Source organism: Dunckerocampus dactyliophorus, chromosome 5 (assembly GCF_027744805.1).
Source record: "Dunckerocampus dactyliophorus isolate RoL2022-P2 chromosome 5, RoL_Ddac_1.1, whole genome shotgun sequence".
NCBI classification, from domain to species: Eukaryota; Metazoa; Chordata; class Actinopteri; order Syngnathiformes; family Syngnathidae; genus Dunckerocampus; species Dunckerocampus dactyliophorus.
Genome location: NC_072823.1, coordinates 15,408,700 through 15,432,003, shown reverse-complemented (window position 1 = coordinate 15,432,003; position 23,304 = coordinate 15,408,700). Strand labels below are relative to the sequence as shown.

At 40.2% G+C, this 23,304-nt stretch overlaps 2 protein-coding genes across 4 annotated transcripts; one reads left to right on the top strand and one right to left on the bottom strand.

Annotated features, from left to right (window-relative positions):
- Window positions 1-477: 477 nt before the first annotated feature.
- LOC129181352 (SH2 domain-containing protein 2A-like) lies at window positions 478-6,783 on the bottom strand. 3 transcript variants are annotated; one of them, XM_054776461.1, is made up of 9 exons: window positions 6,495-6,783; window positions 4,733-4,782; window positions 4,133-4,218; window positions 3,972-4,060; window positions 3,711-3,868; window positions 2,337-2,426; window positions 1,785-1,950; window positions 1,597-1,707; window positions 478-1,525 (listed from the first exon to the last, which is right to left on the bottom strand). In XM_054776461.1, the coding sequence occupies exons 3-9, from the start codon at window positions 4,158-4,160 to the stop codon at window positions 1,001-1,003; spliced, it is 1,167 nt and encodes a 388-aa protein (XP_054632436.1). In that variant the 5' UTR covers window positions 4,161-4,218; window positions 4,733-4,782; window positions 6,495-6,783; the 3' UTR covers window positions 478-1,000. The 3 variants fall into 3 exon arrangements, with proteins under 3 accessions (XP_054632436.1, XP_054632437.1, XP_054632433.1); XM_054776462.1 differs by lacking the exon at window positions 6,495-6,783 and having other exon boundaries at window positions 4,133-4,188; window positions 4,733-4,858; XM_054776458.1 differs by lacking the exons at window positions 4,733-4,782; window positions 6,495-6,783 and having other exon boundaries at window positions 4,133-4,262.
- On the top strand, window positions 6,550-22,325 carry tbc1d2b (TBC1 domain family, member 2B). Its single transcript, XM_054776457.1, has 13 exons — window positions 6,550-6,987; window positions 8,088-8,238; window positions 11,571-11,742; window positions 12,179-12,330; window positions 12,436-12,680; window positions 15,239-15,658; window positions 16,328-16,438; window positions 16,536-16,732; window positions 18,541-19,035; window positions 20,395-20,512; window positions 20,584-20,769; window positions 21,733-21,854; window positions 21,919-22,325. Exons 1-13 carry the CDS (start codon window positions 6,643-6,645, stop codon window positions 22,112-22,114), a joined length of 2,910 nt encoding a protein of 969 aa, XP_054632432.1. The 5' UTR covers window positions 6,550-6,642; the 3' UTR covers window positions 22,115-22,325.
- Window positions 22,326-23,304: the final 979 nt, after the last annotated feature.

Here is a 23,304-nt window from a genome sequence, read left to right as displayed (position 1 = left end):
CTGTTTTGATCGAGACAGTATTATAAATAAGGTGACCAAAATGCAGTATGATGCAGTGCAGTTCTACACCACTGCAAACTACAACCACAAGAATAAACATATGGTTAAACTAATGACTGCTTATTAAAACTGAGCATTATGACCTATGCAAAGGCAGAATTTTTTATGCACTTCTTGTATTGGATCTCAGTAGATTGTGCACGTGGTTGGTTGGTGTATTTTCTTCTATTTTCTTTATTAACTTCCTATAATAACCGAGAGATACAGATCTGGATAGATATAACTAGATAGTGATGCAATGTTGACACAGCATTTATTACATAAGTCCATGCATTTGAATACAATACAGTATGTTCAAGCTATATTGCAGCAAAAACAAAAAGCAAGAAAGTAAAAAAATGCAAAAGTAGCTGTACAAATGCAGAATATTAGATTAAAAAACTGCTTGTTATAGTATGAAAGATTAGAGTAGTAGATTCAAGTGTGTACAATCAGTGCAATTTCACAGGTATAATATTACTAATACAATGGACAATGTATGGTACATATATTAATATGCATTCTACTGTATATATTATATTATACACACCATTATATGAATTATATATGCAACTGGTCACACGTGTAATTGTGTACATATTACATATATAATGTAGTCAATGTAATTAAATTTATTGCACATTATACTTGCATATATACCATACATATTACATATGTGCAACCCATATACAATTTGTTCATGAATATTTGATCATACATTACATTTTTGGTAAAATCTCTAAAAATGCCATGCATTATTATTTTTTTTCAACGTGAAACAAAAAGTAAAAAAAGCTTGCTGCCGTTACATGTAACATTTCACAACTTCCTATTGACACAATGAATAAGCTGCTTCCATGTGTCTTTCTGCAGGAAACTAATCAGTTAATAATTATGATTAAATAAATGATTAGTAATTAAAATTGAATAGAAAATTAATTAAAGTGCACTACTAAAGTAATTATCTGATCTCCTCCACTGACTCGTAGGTGTTACTGTTGAATTTAGCTTTGGTTGTCTCCTCTATCCCAGGAATGATCTCATAGGTGTCATCATGAGTATAAACTGGGTCACAGTGACGATGCAATGTGTGTGGCGTGGTGTCTACGCGTGCAGTGTGAGGGCCACCAGGCCTCCCAGCCAGGAAGTAGACAGCACCGTCACTCAGGTGTTGGGTGCTGTGACTTCTTGGGGGTGTTATGTGTGGGTATGTCTTCTCGGGCCTCATGGTTTTAGGAGAAAGTCTTGGTTTTGGGGTAGGGCTGTGCCTGTCAGTGTGCAGTTCAGCAGGACCGTAGAGCACAGAGTACACAGTGTCTGGTGCAGACACAGGGCGACACTTTCTGGGGCACCCTTCAACCATCCTGGTGTTAGCGCCAGGCGTGTGTTGTTGGTTGCTCTGAAGCGCTCTGGCTGGTTGCTTTTTGATCTTAGCATACAGCCCTTTGTCCTGTTGTTTTCCTTTCCTTGTCATTGGTGGCACTTGCTGTTTGGTATAGAGTCTCATTAAAATGTGTTTTGGAACACACAAAATCCTGTGATGATAACTTCACTTACCTCAAGTGTTCTTTGGCTGTTTTGGGGTAAAGGTGGGTGTTTAGAGTTCCAATGCGCTTTCTCCTCTGTGGCAGATGACACGATCACGTCATACAGCCTGTCCGTAGGTGTCTGCACAAACATATACATAGAATAATTTTTTTTGTCTACAGCAAATGCAACTGAGGTTAAGTGGACTTCCATCTCACCTCAAAACATGAAGACGTGAGGTACTCTCCAAATGGCTCAATGGGGCTCGTCTTGTAATGCTGGATTAGCTCAGGGACTGTGTCATGTCCCCCACTGTCTCCGCTGACAACAAAGTGTCCCGACTCACTCTGGCTTATCACAAAGTGTCGACAGCGATCTCTGCCTCTGTAACAGATGAACATGTTGACGGAGGCCTCTGCATTCCACACACAGCATGTTCATGTTACACGTAAAGTAATCCAGAGTTTAATTAGCTTTAAACACCAACACATTCTGACGTAAATTGCTTGCGGCCAAAGAAGGCCTTAGAGACAAGGACAAACAACAGACAAGGAGTCATGACACTAACTTTAAGACAATGGTTCTCAACAACTGTCGAGCAGAAAATACTGTCTATTATCCTTTACATTGCCAGTTGTTATTTTACTGATGTTGAATACATCATTTTAAAAATTATTCATTTTGTCTCAAAAATACATTAAAAAACCCAATCATTTGAATTGTATGAATGGGGCTTCATTGGTCAATGAATGACTTTACAGCATCCTCACCTATAAGACAATATGTATCCAATGGCTTTATCGCTGAGACGGATTAGGAAACAACCACAGTCTTTTTCTTTCAGCATTTCTTCAGCATCTCTGTAGACAAGCCACAAAAAGACCACATATAAGAACATTTTTAACATCATGTATGCAATAAAACATTTCATTCTAGATTAAAGAAATGAGCATCGTTGCTGACAGTTCCCACCTACCTCACTGCCACTTCAGCCTCAGGGAGAACGTACCTTTGGGCCCGTACCACAAAACTCTTGAAAGCTTCATTCATCAAGCTGTCAGGAAGCTGAACTCTACTAACTACCTCCCTCCCTTGGCCACTGCCTCTGGACAGCAACCCACCCACTCAACAAGTACTACTACCTCTGCTGTCATTTGCACTGACTGCCTTTTTGCACTGCCTATTTTTAGTCTCATCAGTGTTTATTTTTATTTCATTTTGATTCTATTATTATTATTATTATTATGATAAACACGGTGGCGTAGTGGTTATCATGTTGGCCACACAGTCAGGAGATCCGGAAGTTCGAATCTCTGTTGGGCATCTCTGTGTGGAGTTTGTTCTCCCCGTGCGTGGGTTTTCTCCGGGTACTTCGGTGTCCTCCCACATTCCAAAAACATGCATGTTAGGTTAATTGGCGACTCTAAATTGTCCATAGGTATGATATGCATGTGAGAGTGAATGATTGTTTGTCTATATGTGACCAGTCCAGCTTGTACCCCGCCTCTCGCCCGAAGTCAGCTGGGAGAGGCTCCAGCATACCCGCGACCCTAGTGAGGATAAGCGGCATAGAAGATGGATGGATGGATATTATTATTATTCTTTCTTTTTAATTTCCTATTATTTATTTTATTCTCTATTAACTCCAAACTCAGTGAGAGAGAATCAGTATCTCGATTCTCTGCATGTTTTGTATACAGTATATAGAAAATTGGCAATAAAGAATCTTGAATCTTCGATTGAATCTTGAATGAAGAAGCTGATGTTGTGGAAAATGCATTTGTCATCATGGTAATCAAGCTTTACACAAAGTGACTTCAATTGTCATCAAGCAGTACCAAGGCATTTATTGAGAAAGTGATTGTTGTTATGTACGCGGTTAAAACGTCTTTCTTTTCTTGTAGGTAATCACCATTGAACAATATCTGCTTTACAAATATCTCTTTGCGTGATTTTTATTTTGTTTTACACCTAACTAATACTAGAAGTTATAGCTTTAGAAATAATAATAATAATAAAACATATAAATGAACAATAAATAAAATAAATATTTATCTAAATATATATAAAAAATTGTAAGTAAGTGAGTAAAAGTAAGAAAAACAAAAATGCAGTAAAAAAAAGTTTCTTGTTTGAGGACTTACTCTCGTCTTATGAAACCCACAAACCAAGTGGGGAAAAAGCCGTTTGGAGCAATGTGTGCCACTTGAGTCTCGATGAACCATTTTGAAGACAATTCCGTGAGTTTTCTGTCCCAAAGAACTCGTGGTGAAGGTTCTCTCTGCTCCAACATCTCCAAACCCTAATTGAAGACACAGAGACGCACAACAGCAAGCGATACTAAGCTGTTGTCCTTGCTCAGTCTTTTTCTTGTAATTTTTTGGACATTTGGACAGGGTTCTAACCTTGAAGCGAAACCTCCAGCGGGTCCTCAAAGCCTTGAACCATGGAAAGTTTTGGAAACTATCCTGTTTGGACGTCTTCTTTTCAACTCCTAAAAAAATGACACGTTAATGGCTTATAAAGAAATAAAGAAAACATGTTTCAGATCTAATGAAATACATACCTTCCCCTGAGATTGAACCTGATGTCATTGCAGCAAAAGTCTCTTCTCTCAACAGGCTTTAATCAAAAGAATAGTGTGATGTGACACTGCGGGTACAGACGGTTGACAATTATTTTCCACCAGTTTAGATAGCGCCTGCAGAACTACCCCTTATTTGCATCACAGTCATGAGCTATAAAAACCCAACAGATAGAACTTCCTGGTGAGAAATGGAAAGCAAGATGTGGTTTATGAGGGGAGAGGTGTGACCTCAGTGCTGCCTGGTTACTGTTGCAATGGGAGACAACATGCATCATTACTTGAACTGTGAAAGAATGGAAATATTGAGTGTGAATGTAGATGAAGGCCTAATTGAACTACTTGTTTGAGTGTTGTCATCAATAATGTCTGTCTGTGTGAGCGGGCGTGGAAAATAGTCCATAAATAGTGTTCCTGTAGTTGTATTCTGGAAATGATGGGCAGATGTTCTATGCATCTAGTCATTCTTTACAGTAAACGTGTGTTATTAGTGTGTTATTATATTCCACAAATAACCAAATCTTACTACACTAACAAGATCTTAACATCTTCTGATTGTCATGTGCTTTAAATGTGACTCACTGTGTGTTCCTCCAAGGGGGTCAGGGTCAATTGGAAGCACTTGTCATGACCTAAACAGAGCAGTACAGGGTTTTTTTTTTTTTAATATTCATTCATCAGAATAGGTAGAAAATAAGGCTTAGTTATGACTGACACTGTCAATTTAATATTTGCTAAACTTTTACTAGTTTGCAACACCTTTCAGTTACAGTGCAGTTGGGCAACACTAAAATACAACCACAAATAAACATACTGTGAAATTAACACCACAACCTAATATCATCATGTTTTAAATTGAGTCTTTATAACACAGTCCATATGGTATATAGTCGTGATGTTATAAGTTTTGGAAAGCAATTCCAAAACTTCCACACTTACTTTTAGCATTCTGAGTGAATTCCCATGTAAAGTACGGCGTTCCCTCGTTTATCGCGGGAGATAGGTTCCCAAAATAGCCCACAATTAGTGAAATCCGCAATTATATATGTTTTAGGGCCATAAAACCCCTCACCATACACTTTATGCACTTTTCTCAGACAGGCATTGACATTTTCTCACATTTCTCTCTTGTTTAAACACTCTCAAAGTTCACATTTCATTTGAATTTTAATGATCAACCTACTAGGTTGCGCACAAGAAATTAGTAAGTGTATTTCACTCGTCTGACCCTGCCTCTTCATCCTGACGCTGTTTGTATCCTTGTTAAAACATATTGCTCCTGTCATCATATTTTCCTCCTCCTCGTTCTACTCCTCGAACCGAAGATTAATTTATACTGTAATGGTGCCCTACAGCCGCAACATCTACCTTCCTTCAGCATGTCCAGAAGTCTAACTTTTTGTGCGATGGCTGTCTTCCTCTGCATTTTGGGTACGGAATGTTTTGTCGACAATGTGGGTTTAGTTGGGGCGAAAACTTGCAACCATACAGCGTTCTGAGTCACACGGTTAGCAACTTCTGTCTCTTCTATTGTTTACAGTATTGTTGGTTAGCAAGCAGTTTACACTGTTAGCTAGTTTGCAAACCACGACCACAGCAGGAGAAAGCATAAATGAGATTGATTGACAAAGGTCTACAGCCAGTCAGGACGCAGAAGACAATGGCCAGTGCAGACAGAAGAGAGAGAGAGACACCGCCCTGTGCTAAAGAACAGAAATACAACACTCAGTTTCCCACAATGCAATTATTCTAAAAGGGCATGCTTTACAGCCTGCATACACTGTGAAAAAAGCACCAAAATTGCACCCCAAAAAAATCTGCTTAACAGCGACTCTGTGAAAGGTGAACCGCAATGGAGGGAACACTGTATGGCAAAATGCAGTGCGCAGTCAGTTCCTGTTTGTTGCACTCAGCACTCCCCAATGGTGGTGAGTGTGCAGCATGAACCCTCACTGTTTTGGCTACGTGGTGGAAGGCGGGTTGCAATTGACAATTAAAATGAGAGAAGAAGAAGAGGACGCAGATAAATACAAATACTGTATGTTAATATAAAAACAAGGACCGTAATCGATTTGGTACAGCGTTACACTGTCAAAATTCGCGCCCTCGGGAAGTAAGTACTGTACGCAGAATTGAAGTGTACTTACGTACGGAAGTGCGCATATTGAAACGCACTCCTTATGTGTTGTCGAGACTGTTGCTAATACCAACACTGTCAACAAAATACGTGTTTTTACAGAGTGTTTGAGAATATTATTATATATTTAATTTAAGGATTTTATGGGTAATAATCTAAAAATATTATAACAACGATTTCACGAGTAGGATAATCTTAAAACCGCACCACTTGCTGCCACAACCAACTAGTCATTTCCGCATTCTCTAAATTACGACATCTCCCATAGTGCTTTGCCCCAGAGGCAACCAGTCATGTGGATGGAAACTGGAGTGGGTATCCGCTACGCTGCACGAAAAAGAAAGTTCCAGGAAAGATGCACGAAGAGGAGGATGGCGTCGGCGAGTCGAGCTCGGCCCCAACTCATCGACATGAAACCTCCAAGTCGGGCGACGTGATCGACGCGGAGTCGGCAAAGGAGCAGACCTCCAAGCTGTGCGGCTACTTGAGCAAACTGTCCGGCAAGGGGCCCCTAAGGGGGTACAAGCCTCGGTGGTTTGTGTATGATCCCCGGAAATGTTATCTGTATTACTTCAAGAGTCCCCAGGACGCTTTGCCGCTGGGACACATCGAGATTGGCGATGCTTGCTTCAGCTACGACGTGGAGGCCGAGGAGGGGCACTTTGAGATCAGCACGGCTGGGAAGGAGTTTTTGCTCAAGGTAAACTTTTCAAACGTGTGTACCTCTAATGTTGTCATTATCCAATCTTCCATTATGCGTTGCTGCATGGCTGACACACCCATTTCCACTTCTTCTGTCACAAAGTCAGGTTTTAATAGCTTTAAGATACAAAATATTGTAGTGTACAGTGTACTATTATCAACATTGCATTCAGAATACTGGACCACACACATGCACACAAATGTATTTATTACGCCCTGCAGATCATTCCAGGTTATGTTTTATATTCACACCTCCCAGTATCATGTGACCATTTTGCCATCACATGACCCTTGTGACTCTCGTTGCACTGCAAGAACGGCCTGACAGCCAACTAATCTTTGAATCCTAATCATCTTCAAACAGATGGTGGGAATGGTTAATAACAGATTGTATGGCTGGAGGCAGGAGCTGTAACTTCTGTGCTCATTCCCATGAATGTAACCTGTAATTCAACATGCATTCTGACTGTCTGGCATGTTCTTTCGGATTAGATACAATAAACAGTAACACTCCTGTACAGTGTGACATCACAATCATTGCATTAAATAGGTAAGTGCAGAAAAGTGTATCATTTTGCCCTTACAGCTATTTAATCAGATGCCATTTGCATATCTAATGAACTGTCCAGCAAATGCCACACCTCCTTATTAAATAATTACACTATTGTGTTCCCCACTTTCTGTTCTCATGAAAATGTAACGCACAGAAATGAGTAGATAACTGACATGTTTGGGTATTATTGGACAACCTTGTACACATTTTTTTTATGCACAGAAGGTACTAGAATAAACAAACACAAGTCTTAACCCAAGGTTTTGTGCCTTAAATAAGCAGCAGAAAATTTATGGCACTTGGACTTGGAGTGCTACCTGTAAAATCGACATAAAGTTATTTGGGGAACCGGAGGAAGCCAACTTGTTGTCAAAGACATCAAGGAATTGGACAAATATTAAAGATCACATCATACAATGACTGATGCAGTTTGACGAACAGATTAGAAACATTAGAAATAACTCTCGGTATGGTGCAGTGCAGTAGATTGTGCAGCCATTCTACAAAGTTTGGTAAAATATGGAAACTACCTTTGGTGCTTGCAGGCCCCCAGCAAGCAGATGATGCACTACTGGCTGCAGCAGCTCCAACAGAAGCGCTGGGAGTTCAGCAACACGAGAGGCTGTGGACAGAGAGACAGCTGGAGCTCGCCCACCTTGGCCCACCCTTTTAGTGGACTTGTAGGCAAAGACAATGGTAAGTTATTACAGGCAATTAATGGCCATGCGTTATATCCACCCACAAGTTAACGTTAGTGTTTGATGCCTTGATATTTGCACACAGCAGACATCATTATGCTGGATGATGTTGTTTGTCGTCACTATACACAGTGAGAATGTCATGTTTACTCTGTGTTCCAAATTATTATGCAAATAGGATTTTAGTATCATAAACATATGCTTTTTTTATTTTTCAATGACATTCATGGATGGCATTGTGTCCTGGGGCTCTTTGGATTACTGATATCAATCTCGGACAACTGTCATAATTAGTTTGCCAGGTAAGCCCAGTTAAAAGAAAACTACTTAAAAATGATGTTCCACATTATTAAAGAGAGAGTTCGGATTTTTTGAGAGTAATACATTTGCATCACAAAAATGCCTCCTCAAAAAAAATCACACCTCACAAAATGCTTGGGGTTATATTTTTTTCCTGCTGTATCCTTGCGCACTGTCACCTGTCTATTCATGTGTATGTGATGAAGACACTTGCATCTTCTTCCGCTGTGGAACACATATGTAAACAAGATGGCCACGGCGCTCTGTCGTGGAAGAAGAGTGGCATTACCGCGAGCGTCTTCATCACGTACACATGCACGCACAGATGACAGTGCGTAGGGATACGGCGGGAGACAAATACAATGCAGAGCGTTTTGTAAGGTCTGATTTCTTTGAGGAGGCATTTTTGTGATGCAAATGTATTTCTCTTTTGAACGCATATTGTTTTGAGAAGGCAAACTCTTTACTCAAGTGGGCCTAGTAGCAACTATGTGTGGAACTACGTTCCTCGTCACGGATCTTCGACCAGAACTGGACTCACTGGACCAATTGGGTGGGGGGTAAGTCACTGTTGCTGTAGTACACTGCTAATGGGGATGTCATTCAACTTCATGTCAAAATCCGAACTACTGAATCTCTTCAAGCATGCCACAGATTTCAAGCAATATGGGAAATAAAAAGGATCTCTCTGCTGACAAAAAAGTGTTAAATATCGCAATGCCTTGGACAAGGCATAAAAACATTCAATAATTCACAACAACTTTCATACGGTGAAGAAATTTATGGCTGATTCAGAAGACAGCTGGGACTGTGCTGATAAAGTCATCATGAGAAAGGTTTCTGCCAGACAAGTTTATCGAATCACGAGGGCACCTGCTAAAAAGCCATTACAAAGCAGCAAACAGGTATTTGAAGCTGCTGGTGCCTCTGAAGTCCCATGAACCTCAAGGTGTAGCATCCTCCAGAGGCTTGCAGTTATGCATAAACCTACTATTTGGCCACCCCTAACCAATACACACAAGCAGAAACGGTTGCAGTGGGCCAACAAATACATGAAGATTAATTTTCAAACAGTCCTGTTTACTGATGATGGCCGTGCAACCTTGGGTGGTCCAGATGGATGAAGTAGAGAGTGGCCAGCATATCTCAAGAAGGCTGTGATATCAGCAAGGTCTGACTGACCACTTTCTTTCATGGTACAATATGAAGAACCGTACCTTCTGTAGCAAAATGACCTTCATGCATGACAATGCACCATCTTATGATGCAAAGAATACCTACCTCTCTGTTATGGTCATAAAAGAAACTCAACTGACCTCAACCCAATTGAGAACCTATGGAGCATCATCAAGCAAAAATTCTATGAGGGTGGGAGGCAGATCAGAACAAAAGAGCAGCTATGGGAGGCTATTCTGACGCAAATAAATTCAAGCAGAAACATTCTAAAAACTCACCAGTTCAATGTAAGAATTGTGAAGATTATATCAAAGAAGGGATCTTAGGTTAACATGTACCTGTAACTTGGCCTGTTAAAATGTTAGTAATTGAAATGGCTTTTGCTTTCTGTAAATATGACCTCCTTATACTGCAAACAAATTACCGTTTTCGGTTCTTAACAACTAGTGAAATGCTTTGAAACTCTTTTGTGCATAAGAATGTGGAACAGTGCATTTTAAGTTTTTATTTTTGAAAAAAATACTGTTCTCATTGAGAGGTTTGTTCAATAACATTCTAATTGTACTCTAAAGGTTGAGGACTTGAAAATTATGACTGTAATTTATATTGACTATTTAGCAAAATCAGAGAAAAATATCATTTGCATAATAATTTGGAATACAGTGTACTTTGGTCCATAGTTAAAAAAGGTTTATTGGCTTCTCCCCAAGTTTGACTGTGTTATTTCATTCTTCATTCTTTTTTGCTCCAGTGTACTGTGATGAAATGTAGGGGAGCAGATAAGACTTGTGCGAGGTCAGTCAGACATTCAGTGACACCCTCATGCTGTAAGATATTTAATACCTAAGATTGTTGTTGATTGTTGATGTTTTGGAAGATTAGCATGACTAAGCTTTTTGTAATTCTTACTAAATACTTATATTGGTTGTTTTTCATGCAGCTAATCCAATAATTTGGCATTTTAGAGAGACATATGTTGTGTGTTTGTTTTAGATTTGTATGATAACAGTGGCATGTGCTTGAAACACAATAAAATACCGTAAATGCTCTAATTAGCCACAATTTGTTTACCTGACTGACGAAGTTTTTTGAAGCAGCGCTAATTCGACACCGCAGCAGTTATTTGTTTTTATAGACCAGACACAGGGTGACTGGAGGAGACTTGGTGGATAATTGAATAGCCGGTAATTGGAGCATTTACTGTAACTCAACAACAATTATCTTAGCTTGACATAAGGGCCTAAAGTGAACATTTTGACAATATAATATGTGTAAAAGTGTCTCATTTTGTGTCATGTCATGTGTTATTAGTGCACTCTTGGCCACCCGACCTGTGGCGCATAATGTTCACTGAGTGAGATGAGAAAAGTGACACATTGCATTTTTTTCATGCTGATAAGAGCACAGATAAATAGCCTTGCGTTTTTTTGGAATCCATTCAAGGTCAGTAGAATCTAATCTGAAAAACACTGCACATACACTCACTGGCCAAAAAATAGACACACCTGCTCTAATCTGTCAAAATATCTGCCTTTACAAAAATAATGGTCACAGAGATGTATTAATTTGACAATATGTTTATTATTGTGGTTGTAGTTTACCGAGGTGCGTCATACTTAGAGCTGTTTCTAATATTTAGCTTACTCTTTTTAGCTACAGTACATATGAAGGAAAATAATACCATCTTCTCTCAGTATAATGCAGTGCAAACTACAACCATAATTACTTTAACTTTGTTGAGACATCATTTATTCTATTGTTTCTCATTTGATTGTGCTGGTGTACCTTATGTTGTGTCCAGTATGTGTTGTCCTGAGAAGCGGTGTTATTTCTATTTTTTTCTGTGAATTTCAGAATCATTCATCTTTGAGAATCTCAGCGACAGCATGGAAAAGGTCCGCAGTGACTTGACCTTGGAGACTGAGACGGAAGGTGGCGGAGCGGTTGGGATCCAATCAATTAGAGGGACTGCTGCTTCTACAAATACCCGCAATCTGACCCTCAAAAACTTTGGTACAGAGCTCAGGTTAGTCGGCCTACAGAGTTAAATCCAGTAAGTAATTTGGCCCCACGTCTTAAGACAATATATTGTAGTCTTTGTTGTGGGTCCCTGCTGAGTATGTAAAGCAAGTTTTGTGTGATTAGGACATTTCTTTTAGAGAGGGATTGCAGTAGAGGAAATTGTTACACTCTCTATCTGCGATTGGAGACAGATGTGACAGTTCCCCTTCTGTGGTTAACAACATGATTCAACACTAAAATAACAAAAGTATGTGTGACATTTGGATTGTGGTGGACAGCGACAGAAAGTAATGTATAAGGATGCATCTTGTGGCATTCTTCTAGTCCGAGCAAGCGACTCAGAATGTTGCACCTTTATTTAATCTCATGATGTCATATTGACTTCTTTGTCAAGAGAGAGCTGAGCCAACCTCTCTGCTCACTAGTTTGTGTCATTGTAGGAACTCCATGTCAATTCTACGACCGGGTAGGGGAGGTGACAGCAGACGCAGTGTGTTTTACACCAGCAACAGCAGTGCAGACGAGTGGGAACTGGTGGACGCTCCACCCAAAGACTTCCCAGAACAGAAACATCGTCCAGACGTTCACAGGCGTACGTCTACTCCCTCTTACTTCACCATGCTACTTCTCTTTGCTCATACTGCTTGTGTGCATGGTTAAAAAATAACAATAGAAGTCATCAAATTGTCTTACTCAGATTCCTTTGGATCAGCGTTTGATTTTGTGCGCAACTCGTCGAGGCCTAAAAGGCCTCTGCTGCGAGACATGATGGGCACGGGAAAGTTTGGCCGCAGTGCAGAGTCCCGCAGTGCAGAAAGCTCCCCAGTGGAGTTTAACGGCAAATCTTTGGATTTGCAAGTTCGCCTCCAAAGCCAACAGGAAGAGCTATGCCGTGTGCAACAGGAACAAGCCAAACTCAAAGAGGAGCTGGTCAGTCAGAAGGTAAGATAGCTGAATTTAGCCAAAAGAGATGCTGTATTGACAAATAAAAGACAATATTTATTTCCCAAGAAAAAAAGTCATATCTGCGTATACAGTATGTCGTCGTCCCTCGCCACTTCGCGGTTCAAACTTCGCAAGTCATAGAAAAAATGGTTAGACCTCCCGTGTTTCACCAGTTTCTCATTCATTTTAATGCATGATACAACTAAAGGTGCCTTTGTTTGGACAAATAGAACAATGACAACAAAAATAGCTCATGAGAGTTACATTTTTTGGCAGTACAATGCTATAGCTGTTCATGTAAGAACTTAAGTGGTTTTGGATATTATCAAGAAAACCATGGAAGTTGCTAGATATCAGCCTTTTAATTAAACTCTTATGAGCTATATTTGTTATCATCGTCATTATATTTGTCCAAACAAATGTAGCTTTATTTGTACCAGACATTACATTGTATCAATACACTGAAGAAACAAGGTCTAATCATTTTTTCCATGAGTGTATATCAATAAAGGATGGTGTTTTGTGGTTGAATGTGGCCTATCATTAGTCAGAACACATGCATATTGAAGCTAATGTTACAAATTTTTTGCCCTAAATTAAGAATTTTCAAGCATAAAAATGGCTAGATAAACTAAAATACAAATATAAGGCATTCAAAAGTAGTGTTGTGTACTGAGTCTCGAGCATTGATGGGAACAGGGACTAACATTCCGATGCTCCCAGGATTGTTCAAATTTTTACATTTCAATTCCTAGTTTCAATGCCCTGTTTACCGAGCAGAAGAAATAGCAACAAACACAGCAAAGAATAAGCAGCTGCAAACTTTGGCTTAACTTCATAAAAAAAGAGCAGTCGGCTCAGTGTAGAATTTGCAACACAATGATATCATGCAGAGGAGGGCGCATAGAGTACCCCGCCTTTGATGTGCCATGTAGGACTTCGTATAAGCAGTAAGAATCACGGAAATCAAACAATAAATGGCGTCTGTGTCATGCCAATGTAACTGAGGGTGTCAGGATGTCCACCGATGTTGTGGAAGTTTGGTGTATATACAGGACAGGAACTACGCCTTCAGGGTGTAAGTTTATTCATGTTTATCCTGGTTATTCACATCTCTTTTAGCGAAAGTCAAGAGACCTTCACCCACACAATGCACTTCTGGCCTTCAAAATAAGAGCGATGTAGACTACATCCCGTTTACTGTGGTAACAAAATAAGGGTGTCATAAAAAATAGCTTACACCAACATTGAGGCAGTAAAGCATACTAGGGCTAATATGGTAGCACAAGACTCATAGCTCAAAAACCTGTGACAGGTTGTTTGATATTCTGCACCCAGGTTCCTGCATGTTTAAGTGCCTGCAGCACTCACTAACACAACGGCATATGTGGAAATGTTTTTTCATGAGCTTTGCAAAAGTAAACATCTTTTGTGAAAGTGTACTCCTGTGAAAATAGTAATTCATAGTAAAACGAGGGAAAGGCTTCTTGAGACGTCATCTGTACTTCTGTGAAGAAGGTGTCGGACGTTTCGCTTCTCATCCGAAGAGCTTCGTCAGCGAACTAACAAGTGCTGGTAGCCAAGGCCTTAAATACAGTAAGAGTAGGTGGAATTGGTGTGCCAATGCCCTACTCCTATTAGTTCCTTACACTAAGACTGGGAGGAGTTGCGGTCTAATCCTCTCCTTCCATTAGCACCTCCGATCAAAGGGAAGTGTAGCTCCCTGTAGTTGGGTATGAACGACTCTGATACTGGCTCGTTAGCATCTATTGTTCTGGCTCGGCCCTGGCTCCACCTCATTTGCATGACTTAAGAGCTGTGGGTTTCGGTCTCAGTAACCTGCTGAACACAGGGTCCAAATTAAACCTCAAACCACCATTCCGATTCAATGATGGGTTCTGTTGTTTGACAAAAATAGCTTCCTTTACTCCTCTTTCAAACCATCTGTTTTCTTTGGATAGGTTTTCTTTGAACAGGCTTTCTTTGCTGTAACTATGACAATATTCAATTTAAGAAGAAGATAAAATAAGAAATCCTCCTTCGCGGAAATTCACTTATCACGTTAGGGTCTGGAACCAATTAGCAGCGACAAATGAGGGATTACTGTAATTTACGGACTATAGAGTGGTATATAAGCAGCACCCACAAAATTTTAAGACAATAAAAGATTTGTACCTATATAGGCCGTACTGGTCTATAAGCCGCAGGTGTTCACATGGTAACATGGCATATTTAGTACACAGAAAGATTTTTTTTTTTTACCAAACAGCGCCGAACAGTGCTTGGAACATGGCAGGTTAAACAGTAGCCTACCAGAAAAGTCATTCATCGCCATCTTCATCCTTTTCCGGGGAACTATTACCTCTAAAGTCATCTTCTTCAGCGTCGAAATTGTACAGCTTCATAATTATTTTGTCACACACTTTGTCAGTCTCTCTCTCTCTCCCTTTCACTGTCTCTGTCTTGTTGTCACGTTCGTGTCAGTACCGTTTATACAGAACAGTGACAAACTTCCTTAACATTGCAGATGTTGTGTTATTTATATTCTAAATCAGGAGCTGGTGAGACTTTTGCAGCAGACATTAAGAACATCCCAGTGTGATCGTCAGCCAGCACGTCGTTCTGTCCCACTACCAGATCCGTCATCTACAGAGTCTGATCAGGCCAACTGTCCAGGAGTAACCCAGGAGGAGGTTGCACGTTTGGAGGCCCTGGTCCATGAAAGAGATGGACAGATCCAGTCCTTGTGTGGCCACATGGAGCGACTCGCCCTGGAGAAGGAGAGCCTTCAGCAAGAGCTGAAGGGCCTGAAAATCAAAGTGGGGGAGATCAATGAGCAACTGGGCATGCTGATGGAGACCATCCAGGCCAAAGATGAAGCCATCATGAAGCTGTCCAACTCAGAGCAGAGCGGGAATGCAAATGATGGTTCACCACTTCTTGGCAAAGAGCAGCAGGAACTGGACATCCTCAAGGTAACACAGACTACACACTATTGCTGGTCAATTGGGCAAAAAATAGAAGAAGAAAGGAAATCTGAAAATCTTCAATTTTTCCTATTGAATTGCAGTGGAGCCCCTGAGGTTGTACAATGTAGAATTAAACAGATATATTCAGGAATAATTTGCCTATAAAGTCACATAAAACCTTGGAGTCTGAATCACTGTCATGAATGATGCCACACAAGAGCTCAGGAAGCATCAGATGGGCTTTTTCTTTGTCTTATTGTGTTTTTTTTGCCACACTAGGTAAAACAAAAAAAAAAAAGACCAGCCGACACAGCAGGTATTCGGAGAATAACAATGTGAGATGAGAAGAATATATAGTGGTGTGAAAAAGTGTTTGCCCCATTCCTGAGTTCTTATTTTTTTGCATGTTTGTCACACTTAAATGTTTCAGATTATCAAACTAATTTAAATATTAGGCAATGTCAACGCAACTGAACACGAAATGCAGTCTTTAACTGAAGCTTTTTATTATTAAGGGAGAAAAAAAATCCAATCCTGCATGGCCCTGTGTAAAAAAGTGATTGCCCCCAAACCTAATAACTGGTTGGGCCACCCTTAGCTGCAGCAACTGCAATCAAGCGTTTGCGATAACTTATAGTGAGTCTCTTACAGCGCTGTGATGTGCTTCGCTTTCAGGACAGTCTTCAAGGCTATAAAACCCAAAACAAATTCCTCAACAAAGAGATCCTGGAGCTGACAGTATTACGCAGAAATGCAGAAAGCCGAGAGAAGGCTCTAGAAGCCAAGGTAGAGTACTGTGGGTGTGTTGGCATTTGAAGAAACAGGAAGACTGATTCATTCTTAGGGGAAGTCCGCTGTGACTTTGTTCTCTTCTTTACTGCAGTACACGGCTCTGGAGGCCAAGTTGTGTCAGGTGGAGAGTAAGTATCTGGTGCTGCTGCAGGAGGTGAAGAACCCAGTGTGCTCATCTTCAGAACAGAGTCCAGCCCGAGAGGTCATCTCCAGATTGTTAGAGGATGCTCTACAGGCAGAGACCTCTGAACAGGAGGAGCATCCTGTCTTCAAACCGAACACTGTCAGGTACACCAAAACACTCAACATTAAGACTATTTAAACATAAGGACGAAGAATATAATAGAAGAATATAATTTCTGAGCGTACAATTTTATAATACAGTGAACCTCCAAAATTTAACACAATCTACTCTGTGACACAGGTTGATGTCCAAGTTGTAATTTCAAAATCATTTTTCTATAGAAATGACTGCGAAGTGAATTAATTTGTTCCAGGTTCATCATAAAACTTTTAAGAATTTTACAGGCATTTTTCATTTTAACATATCTGTTGTGTAAGTATAAAGACTAATTAACCACTGTCTAATAACACAAAATAAAGCTAAAATAAAGTAAAACCATCCTGCCTTTGAAGACACATGACACAGAGAGAGCGACAGAAAAGTGTTTACCGTCACTTAGTGGTGGGTGTATTGCTGCAATGAAAGTGTTGTATGACACTTGAAAATAAAAATACTTTGGGAGTTAGTCCTGAAAAATCCCTGAAAATTTTAACTCCAAATTGTACAAGTTTTGGTGTGTTCAACTTTAGATTTTCCACTGCATAAATAATGTAAGCATTTTGGAAAATTGACATACTAGAAAACAGTATCTTTCTTATATCGTCATAAACCGATTCTTTTTCAGATCTTGAAGATGGTTATAGTAGATCCAGGCAAATGAATCAGCACTTATTAATATTCACAAAGGTATTGAGGCACACAAATAATCAGTGAATTATTCAGTCAGAGGTTGGAGCATTAACCAAGCTTAAGTTAGTCTTACTACTTCACCTTACCAAGAATAACACATTTTTCGATGAGTGTTGTGTAGAAGAGCTTGAGCCCCATCTCACTACTTTATTTTCATTTTTTTAAGTCAGAATAATAAAAAAAAAAAAACAACACAGACTTTACAAATAAATATTTCTGACAGTTCCAAAAATAAATCAGTGACCAATACAACCACCCTTCTTTTCAATAACACGAAAAAGCCTTCCATCCATGGAGTCTGTGTCTTTTTTGATTATTGGACCGTCAACTTTTTGTGCAGCAGCAACCAAAGCCTCCCAGACAGTGTTCAGAGAGTCGCATGAGATGGAGCATTGTCCAGCATTAAAATAAGCTTAATAGCTTGTTGTCTTGTTCAGTGGTGGTCGGGTTTCAGCCTTTCTTACCTTGGCCATGCCTCTGAGCACTGAACACCAGGTACCACACTTCTGGACACTCCAGGTAGATTACAGTTCTGGAATATGACAGGAATGGAGGATAAAGGGGTCCTGGAAGCTTCGTGTTTGATTTTTCTCAAATATTTGGCAGCTAATTTGTGTGTTTTTCTCTCAACACATTTCTTTCAACGCTTTTGTGCACTTGCAACAAAACATTTAATGGTTCTGTGGTCACATCCTAATGTCTTGGCAATTTTTGGCAATTTCAAGGGTGCTGCATGCCTATGAAATATGTTTTACAGTTCTTGATGTTAAATCTCTGTTAAATCTCTTTTCTGGCCCATTTTGCAAGAGGAAAAGAAGCTGCCTAATAATTGTGCACACCTAAAGGGTGTTGATCTCCTAAGGCCACACCCCCGCGCAGTACACACATGCACATCACCTGATATGCTTAAACCCAATAGGCATACAAGTTTATTCAACTTGGTGTTGGAAAATATGCATAAACGTGACAATATGGTCAAAATACTGACTTGCCTAATAATTGGGCACACAGTGTAGGTGTGATGAACCAGGTGTCCCAATACATTTGTCTATATTGTGCACCTCAAACTGCTAATGCAGAGACAAATGATGGTTCATACCATGTCCTGTGATTTCACCGACAGCGAATATGACGTGTATGGCTTCAAGACATTGCCTGAGGAGGAGGAAGAAGAGGAGAGGCTGGTGGCCAAGGTGAGAGCCTTGGAGCTTAAGTCCTTATCCATGACTGATCAAGAGGTGTCCGTCGGAGTCAAGTGGGAGAACTACCTGGCCAGCACCATGAACCGCAACTTGGTGCGCTCCCCCGAGCTCAAGGCCCTGATCCGCTGTGGCATTCCCCACGAACATCGCTGTCAAGTGTGGCGCTGGTGCATCTCCGTCCACGTAAAGAAGTTACGGGATCCCCTGGCGGCCGACTATTATGAGACCTTGCTAAATGTGGCCAGAGAGAAGCCCAACCCTGCATCCAAGCAGATTGAGCTGGACTTGCTGCGTACTTTACCCAACAACAAGCACTACTCCTCTCCCAGTGCCATCGGCATCCAGAAACTTCGGAATGTTCTGGTGGCTTTTTCCTGGAGGAACCCTGACATTGGATATTGCCAGGGACTAAACAGGTACTCATAAATGTTCTGTTACCACTGTAATTTTTGCCTAATACGACCAGTATGTACCTTTTTGTTTCACCAAGGAAGCAGTTTAATTTTACTGCATCTCTTCATCTCTCATTACTCTTCATTCAGAGGTTCATAACACCTTTAGTATTGCATATGATATGAAACGGAGTATAAATCAGGGGTCGGAAATCTTGATGAGCCCTTGCCTCCACTAAAGAAAAATAGTCTGGAGCCGTAAAAGATAACACAGCCTACAAACTTTAAACGTTTCAATCTTGTTTTTAACTTTGCCTGTTGCAACGACAGAATACAACACACACACCAAGAGTGTGCATGTGTAACAGATGGGTAATACCTGGCTACTCGATTCCTTCAGAACTGTGTTGCACAGCACAGTGAGTTGACAGTTTTTACCTCGCTGGTAACACTGCTCGACTTCACTCTCAATCAGTGGACATACAGTATGTGGTCGCGGATTCGAGCCTGTTGTGCGCAGAGCTGGATTGTGGGATAGACCACTGTTACACGTGTAAACCTACTGTAAAATAAATTACTGCTTTTCAGAAAATGCTGAGTGCTTTATTTGAAAATGCCTTCCAACGTTTTTTGTTGTTTGGTAATTTCTCGGCACACAATTTGTCAAGCACACAGGTAAACAAACGTTCCTTCTCACAATGACGGCATTTCATTCAGATTTTGTCAATTTACGTGAGATTCGATGTTTAACAGTAGTTTTTGTTTTTATTGGCCAATTCCACGAAACTCATAAGGACTTACATGTCTCACTAAACACAGACAGACACACACCAGCTCCCTCTCCCTTCCTTGCGCTCATCCATTCACTAGTCAGAACGCAGCAAGGGTGCATTCATGGTCTTGGAGACAGTCTGATATTTTAAACTCGTATTAAAGATGCACATTTTCCCCATTCCAGTGTTGAAAAACAAATCTGAGCTCTGTGAAGGTAGCCACAACAAGGAAGCTGAAGAGCCACAACAAGGAAGCTGAAGAGCCACAGGTTGCTGACCCCTGGTATAAATTAACAGTCATACCTGCTCTGTATTCACATGAATTCCCATGAAAGGGAGGCAGGTTTCTTGAAAGTTTCCATAACTTTATGGAAGGAAATTTCCATTCCTTTTGAAAAACTAGTAATATAGTTTACAGCTCTTAGGTGTCCTGAAAGAAACCTGAAGACATACTGTGGTAGGGCAGTCTAAAATTATGACATATTACGCAATATGTATCTACTTCCCGTATTTTCCATCTGACATCATTGTGGAATTTGTGTATTTTTTTGCCAGTTAACCACACTTTGAAACCACATGCCAACTCAGGTCTCAATCCTGCATATTTTAGGCTGGCAGCTATTGCCTTGCTCTATCTGGACCAAGAAGATGCCTTTTGGAGCCTCATAGCCATTGTGGAGGTTTTCATGCCAAGAGATTATTACACCAAGACTCTGCTTGGCTCGCAGGTAAACAAACTCTCCCCGCTGAGCCTTTTCTTGGGTAGTCATGAGGAGAATTGATGGTGGTGTGTGTGCAGGTGGACCAGCGTGTCTTCAAGGACTTGATGAGCGAGAAGCTACCCCGACTCCATGTCCACTTTGAGCAGCACAAAGTGGACTTCTCCCTCATCACCTTCAACTGGTTCCTGGTGGTGTTTGTGGACAGTGTGGTCAGCGACATCCTCTTCAAGATTTGGGATGCGTTCCTCTACGAAGGTCCTAAGGTCAGTTATGTCAGGCAGTTAATTGAGGAGAGTTCAATACTCACTGTTGCTAGGATCTTATTTAATCCTACCCCCTTTCCGTTTTACATTAGTTGCTAATACATTTGTTTGTGCACTTCTTGTATTCAACATTTACCATTTACCAATTTTTAAATAAAAACTAAATAGAAATAGCGTAAGAAAGTGATAAAGCAATATTGTGATGTCTTACAATAAGTTTAGGGTGATAATGTATTTATGAATTATGTAACGTTCATAATAAATATGTAATTAGTGCTGGAAAGTTAATAGTTGACAGAAACATAGTTTGATGTTGAGTGAGTACAGACAATATAATATTTCAAGTAGTCCAAAGAAGTGAGAAATAAGTAGTGGAAATAAGCCACCATGCTTCACAGCTGGGATAAGGTTTTGATGTTGGTGTGCTGTGCCATTTTTTGTGTGGTCCTCCCAAACAATTCAATTTTGGTTTCATCTGTCCACAGAATATTTTATTTTGCCAGCAGTGCTATGGAACATCCAAGTGCTCTTTGACAATTTCAAATGTGCAGCAATGTTTTTAGACGGCAGCGGCTTCCTCCTTGGTGTTCTCCCATGAACCCCAATCTTGCTTCATGTTTTACGTATGGTAGAGTTGTCAACAAAGATGTTGGCAATTGCCAGTGATTTATGTAAGTCTTTAGTTGACACGCTAGGGTTCTTTTTTTAACCTCAGTGAGCATTCTGCGCTGTGCTCTTGCAGTCATCTTTACAGAACTCCTTGGAAGAGAAACACCAGAAAGTCTAAATGTAACCATATCCCACTTTGGGAACCTAGGGCCCAGAGGTTCACTTACTTTTCCCCCCCCTGTCCTGTGAATGCATACGTATGTAGTGTCAAAGACATCCAATTTGCATACCTATGCCATTTTTATGTACGGTAAGTATATATGATTTACAACTTTTTGTTAATTTTCACTACAGATCATATTCCGCTTCGCACTTGCGCTCTTCAAATACAAAGAGGAGGAGTTCTTGAAGTTACAGGATTCCACCACCATCTACAAATATCTCAGATACTTCACACGTACCATCCTGGATTCAAGGTAAAAGACCAAGTTTTTATCATCTTTGTTCAGCTCAGCCTATTTCACTTTAATGTACTTGTAGGAAGCTGATGAACATCGCATTCGTGGACATGAACCCATTCCCAATGAGGCAAATCCAGAACCGGCGCTCCTTCCACTTGGAGAAGGTCCGCCTTGAGCTGACGGAGCTGGAGGCTATCAGGCAGACCTTCCTGCGGGAGAGGGAAACGTCTCAGGATGGACGCTCCTTTGTCAGCGATGACGAAGAGGATAACTGAACTCAAGCTGGTCATATTTATTTGAGTCAGAGGAACAAGAATGTGTTTTACATAGCTGGACCAACATATCGCTATCAGTATTCCTGCCTTTTTTACATTGCTTGTGTGTTAATACAATAGACAGTACTTGTCTTAAGCTTGCTGTCCGAATCAGTATTTCTTCATTTGTGGCTGTGATAATGTTTTAAAGGCTGTTCTGTGCTTTTTGAAGGATTCCCCCCCCCCCCCCCCCCCCCCCCACACACACACACACACACACACACACTCTTATCTCACTTTTAAAAACTATTGAAATAATTTGCACTTAAATATTTCTTAATGTTTTTCAAAGGCATATTTGACCAGCAAAATGTTAAGTCCTGTCCTGTCATTATTAAGTTCTGTCAAAAAATGCTCTTGAACAAAAATCAGGGGAAAATTTTTTGCAAAGTCAGCAACTTATTGAAAACCGCATTTAAAATCAAACAGGCTGTTCATTAGCTGATCAAAAGTTTAAGAGTATTGTGTCTTAAAATGTCCAAATATGTACTAAAATATGGACTTCAGGTCATTTTCTGCAAGACATTCACATTGTCATGACCTTCTGATGGCAAAGGCAAAAGCCTTTTGGTCTTTGAACTTGGCGGGATTGTTGAACCGCACAAGCAAGGCTTCTTGCAAAAGAGGCTTGGGAATGTTTGACAGAAAATTAAATGAAAGCCGGATTTTAGCAATGTTTCTTTTTGCATTCTGATGCTCTACTTATACCTGTTACAGTCCACTGGTGCAAAATGTGGTCTTAAGATGATGTTTAGGAGTGTAAACGTGTTTTTTCAAACTATACTTGCTGTTGTTACCTATTTTAAAGGACTTAATTTTACAACAAAAACAATTCCAATTTCATTTAAAACTGTAGAAGAAGCTGCTGAAGTTAAGCCGATGATGTAGTTGCATTCTGTGTCCTCAGGGTGGCAATACAATCTACATATTCGGTATCAGGTCAAATTATGCTACTTAGTTGTTTTTTAAGCTTTCACAAGTTTAAATGGAAAAAATGTTGTAGTCTGTTAGTTGAAATGTTGATTTTAAGGGGACAGTTTCTTCTTATTTTTTTAACATAATCTGCTTTAGTCAATTCAACATGCTGGCAGCAGGGTTTTCTCACTTGTCTTTTTTGTGCTGATGTATTGTTTTATATGCAAGCTTCTCTT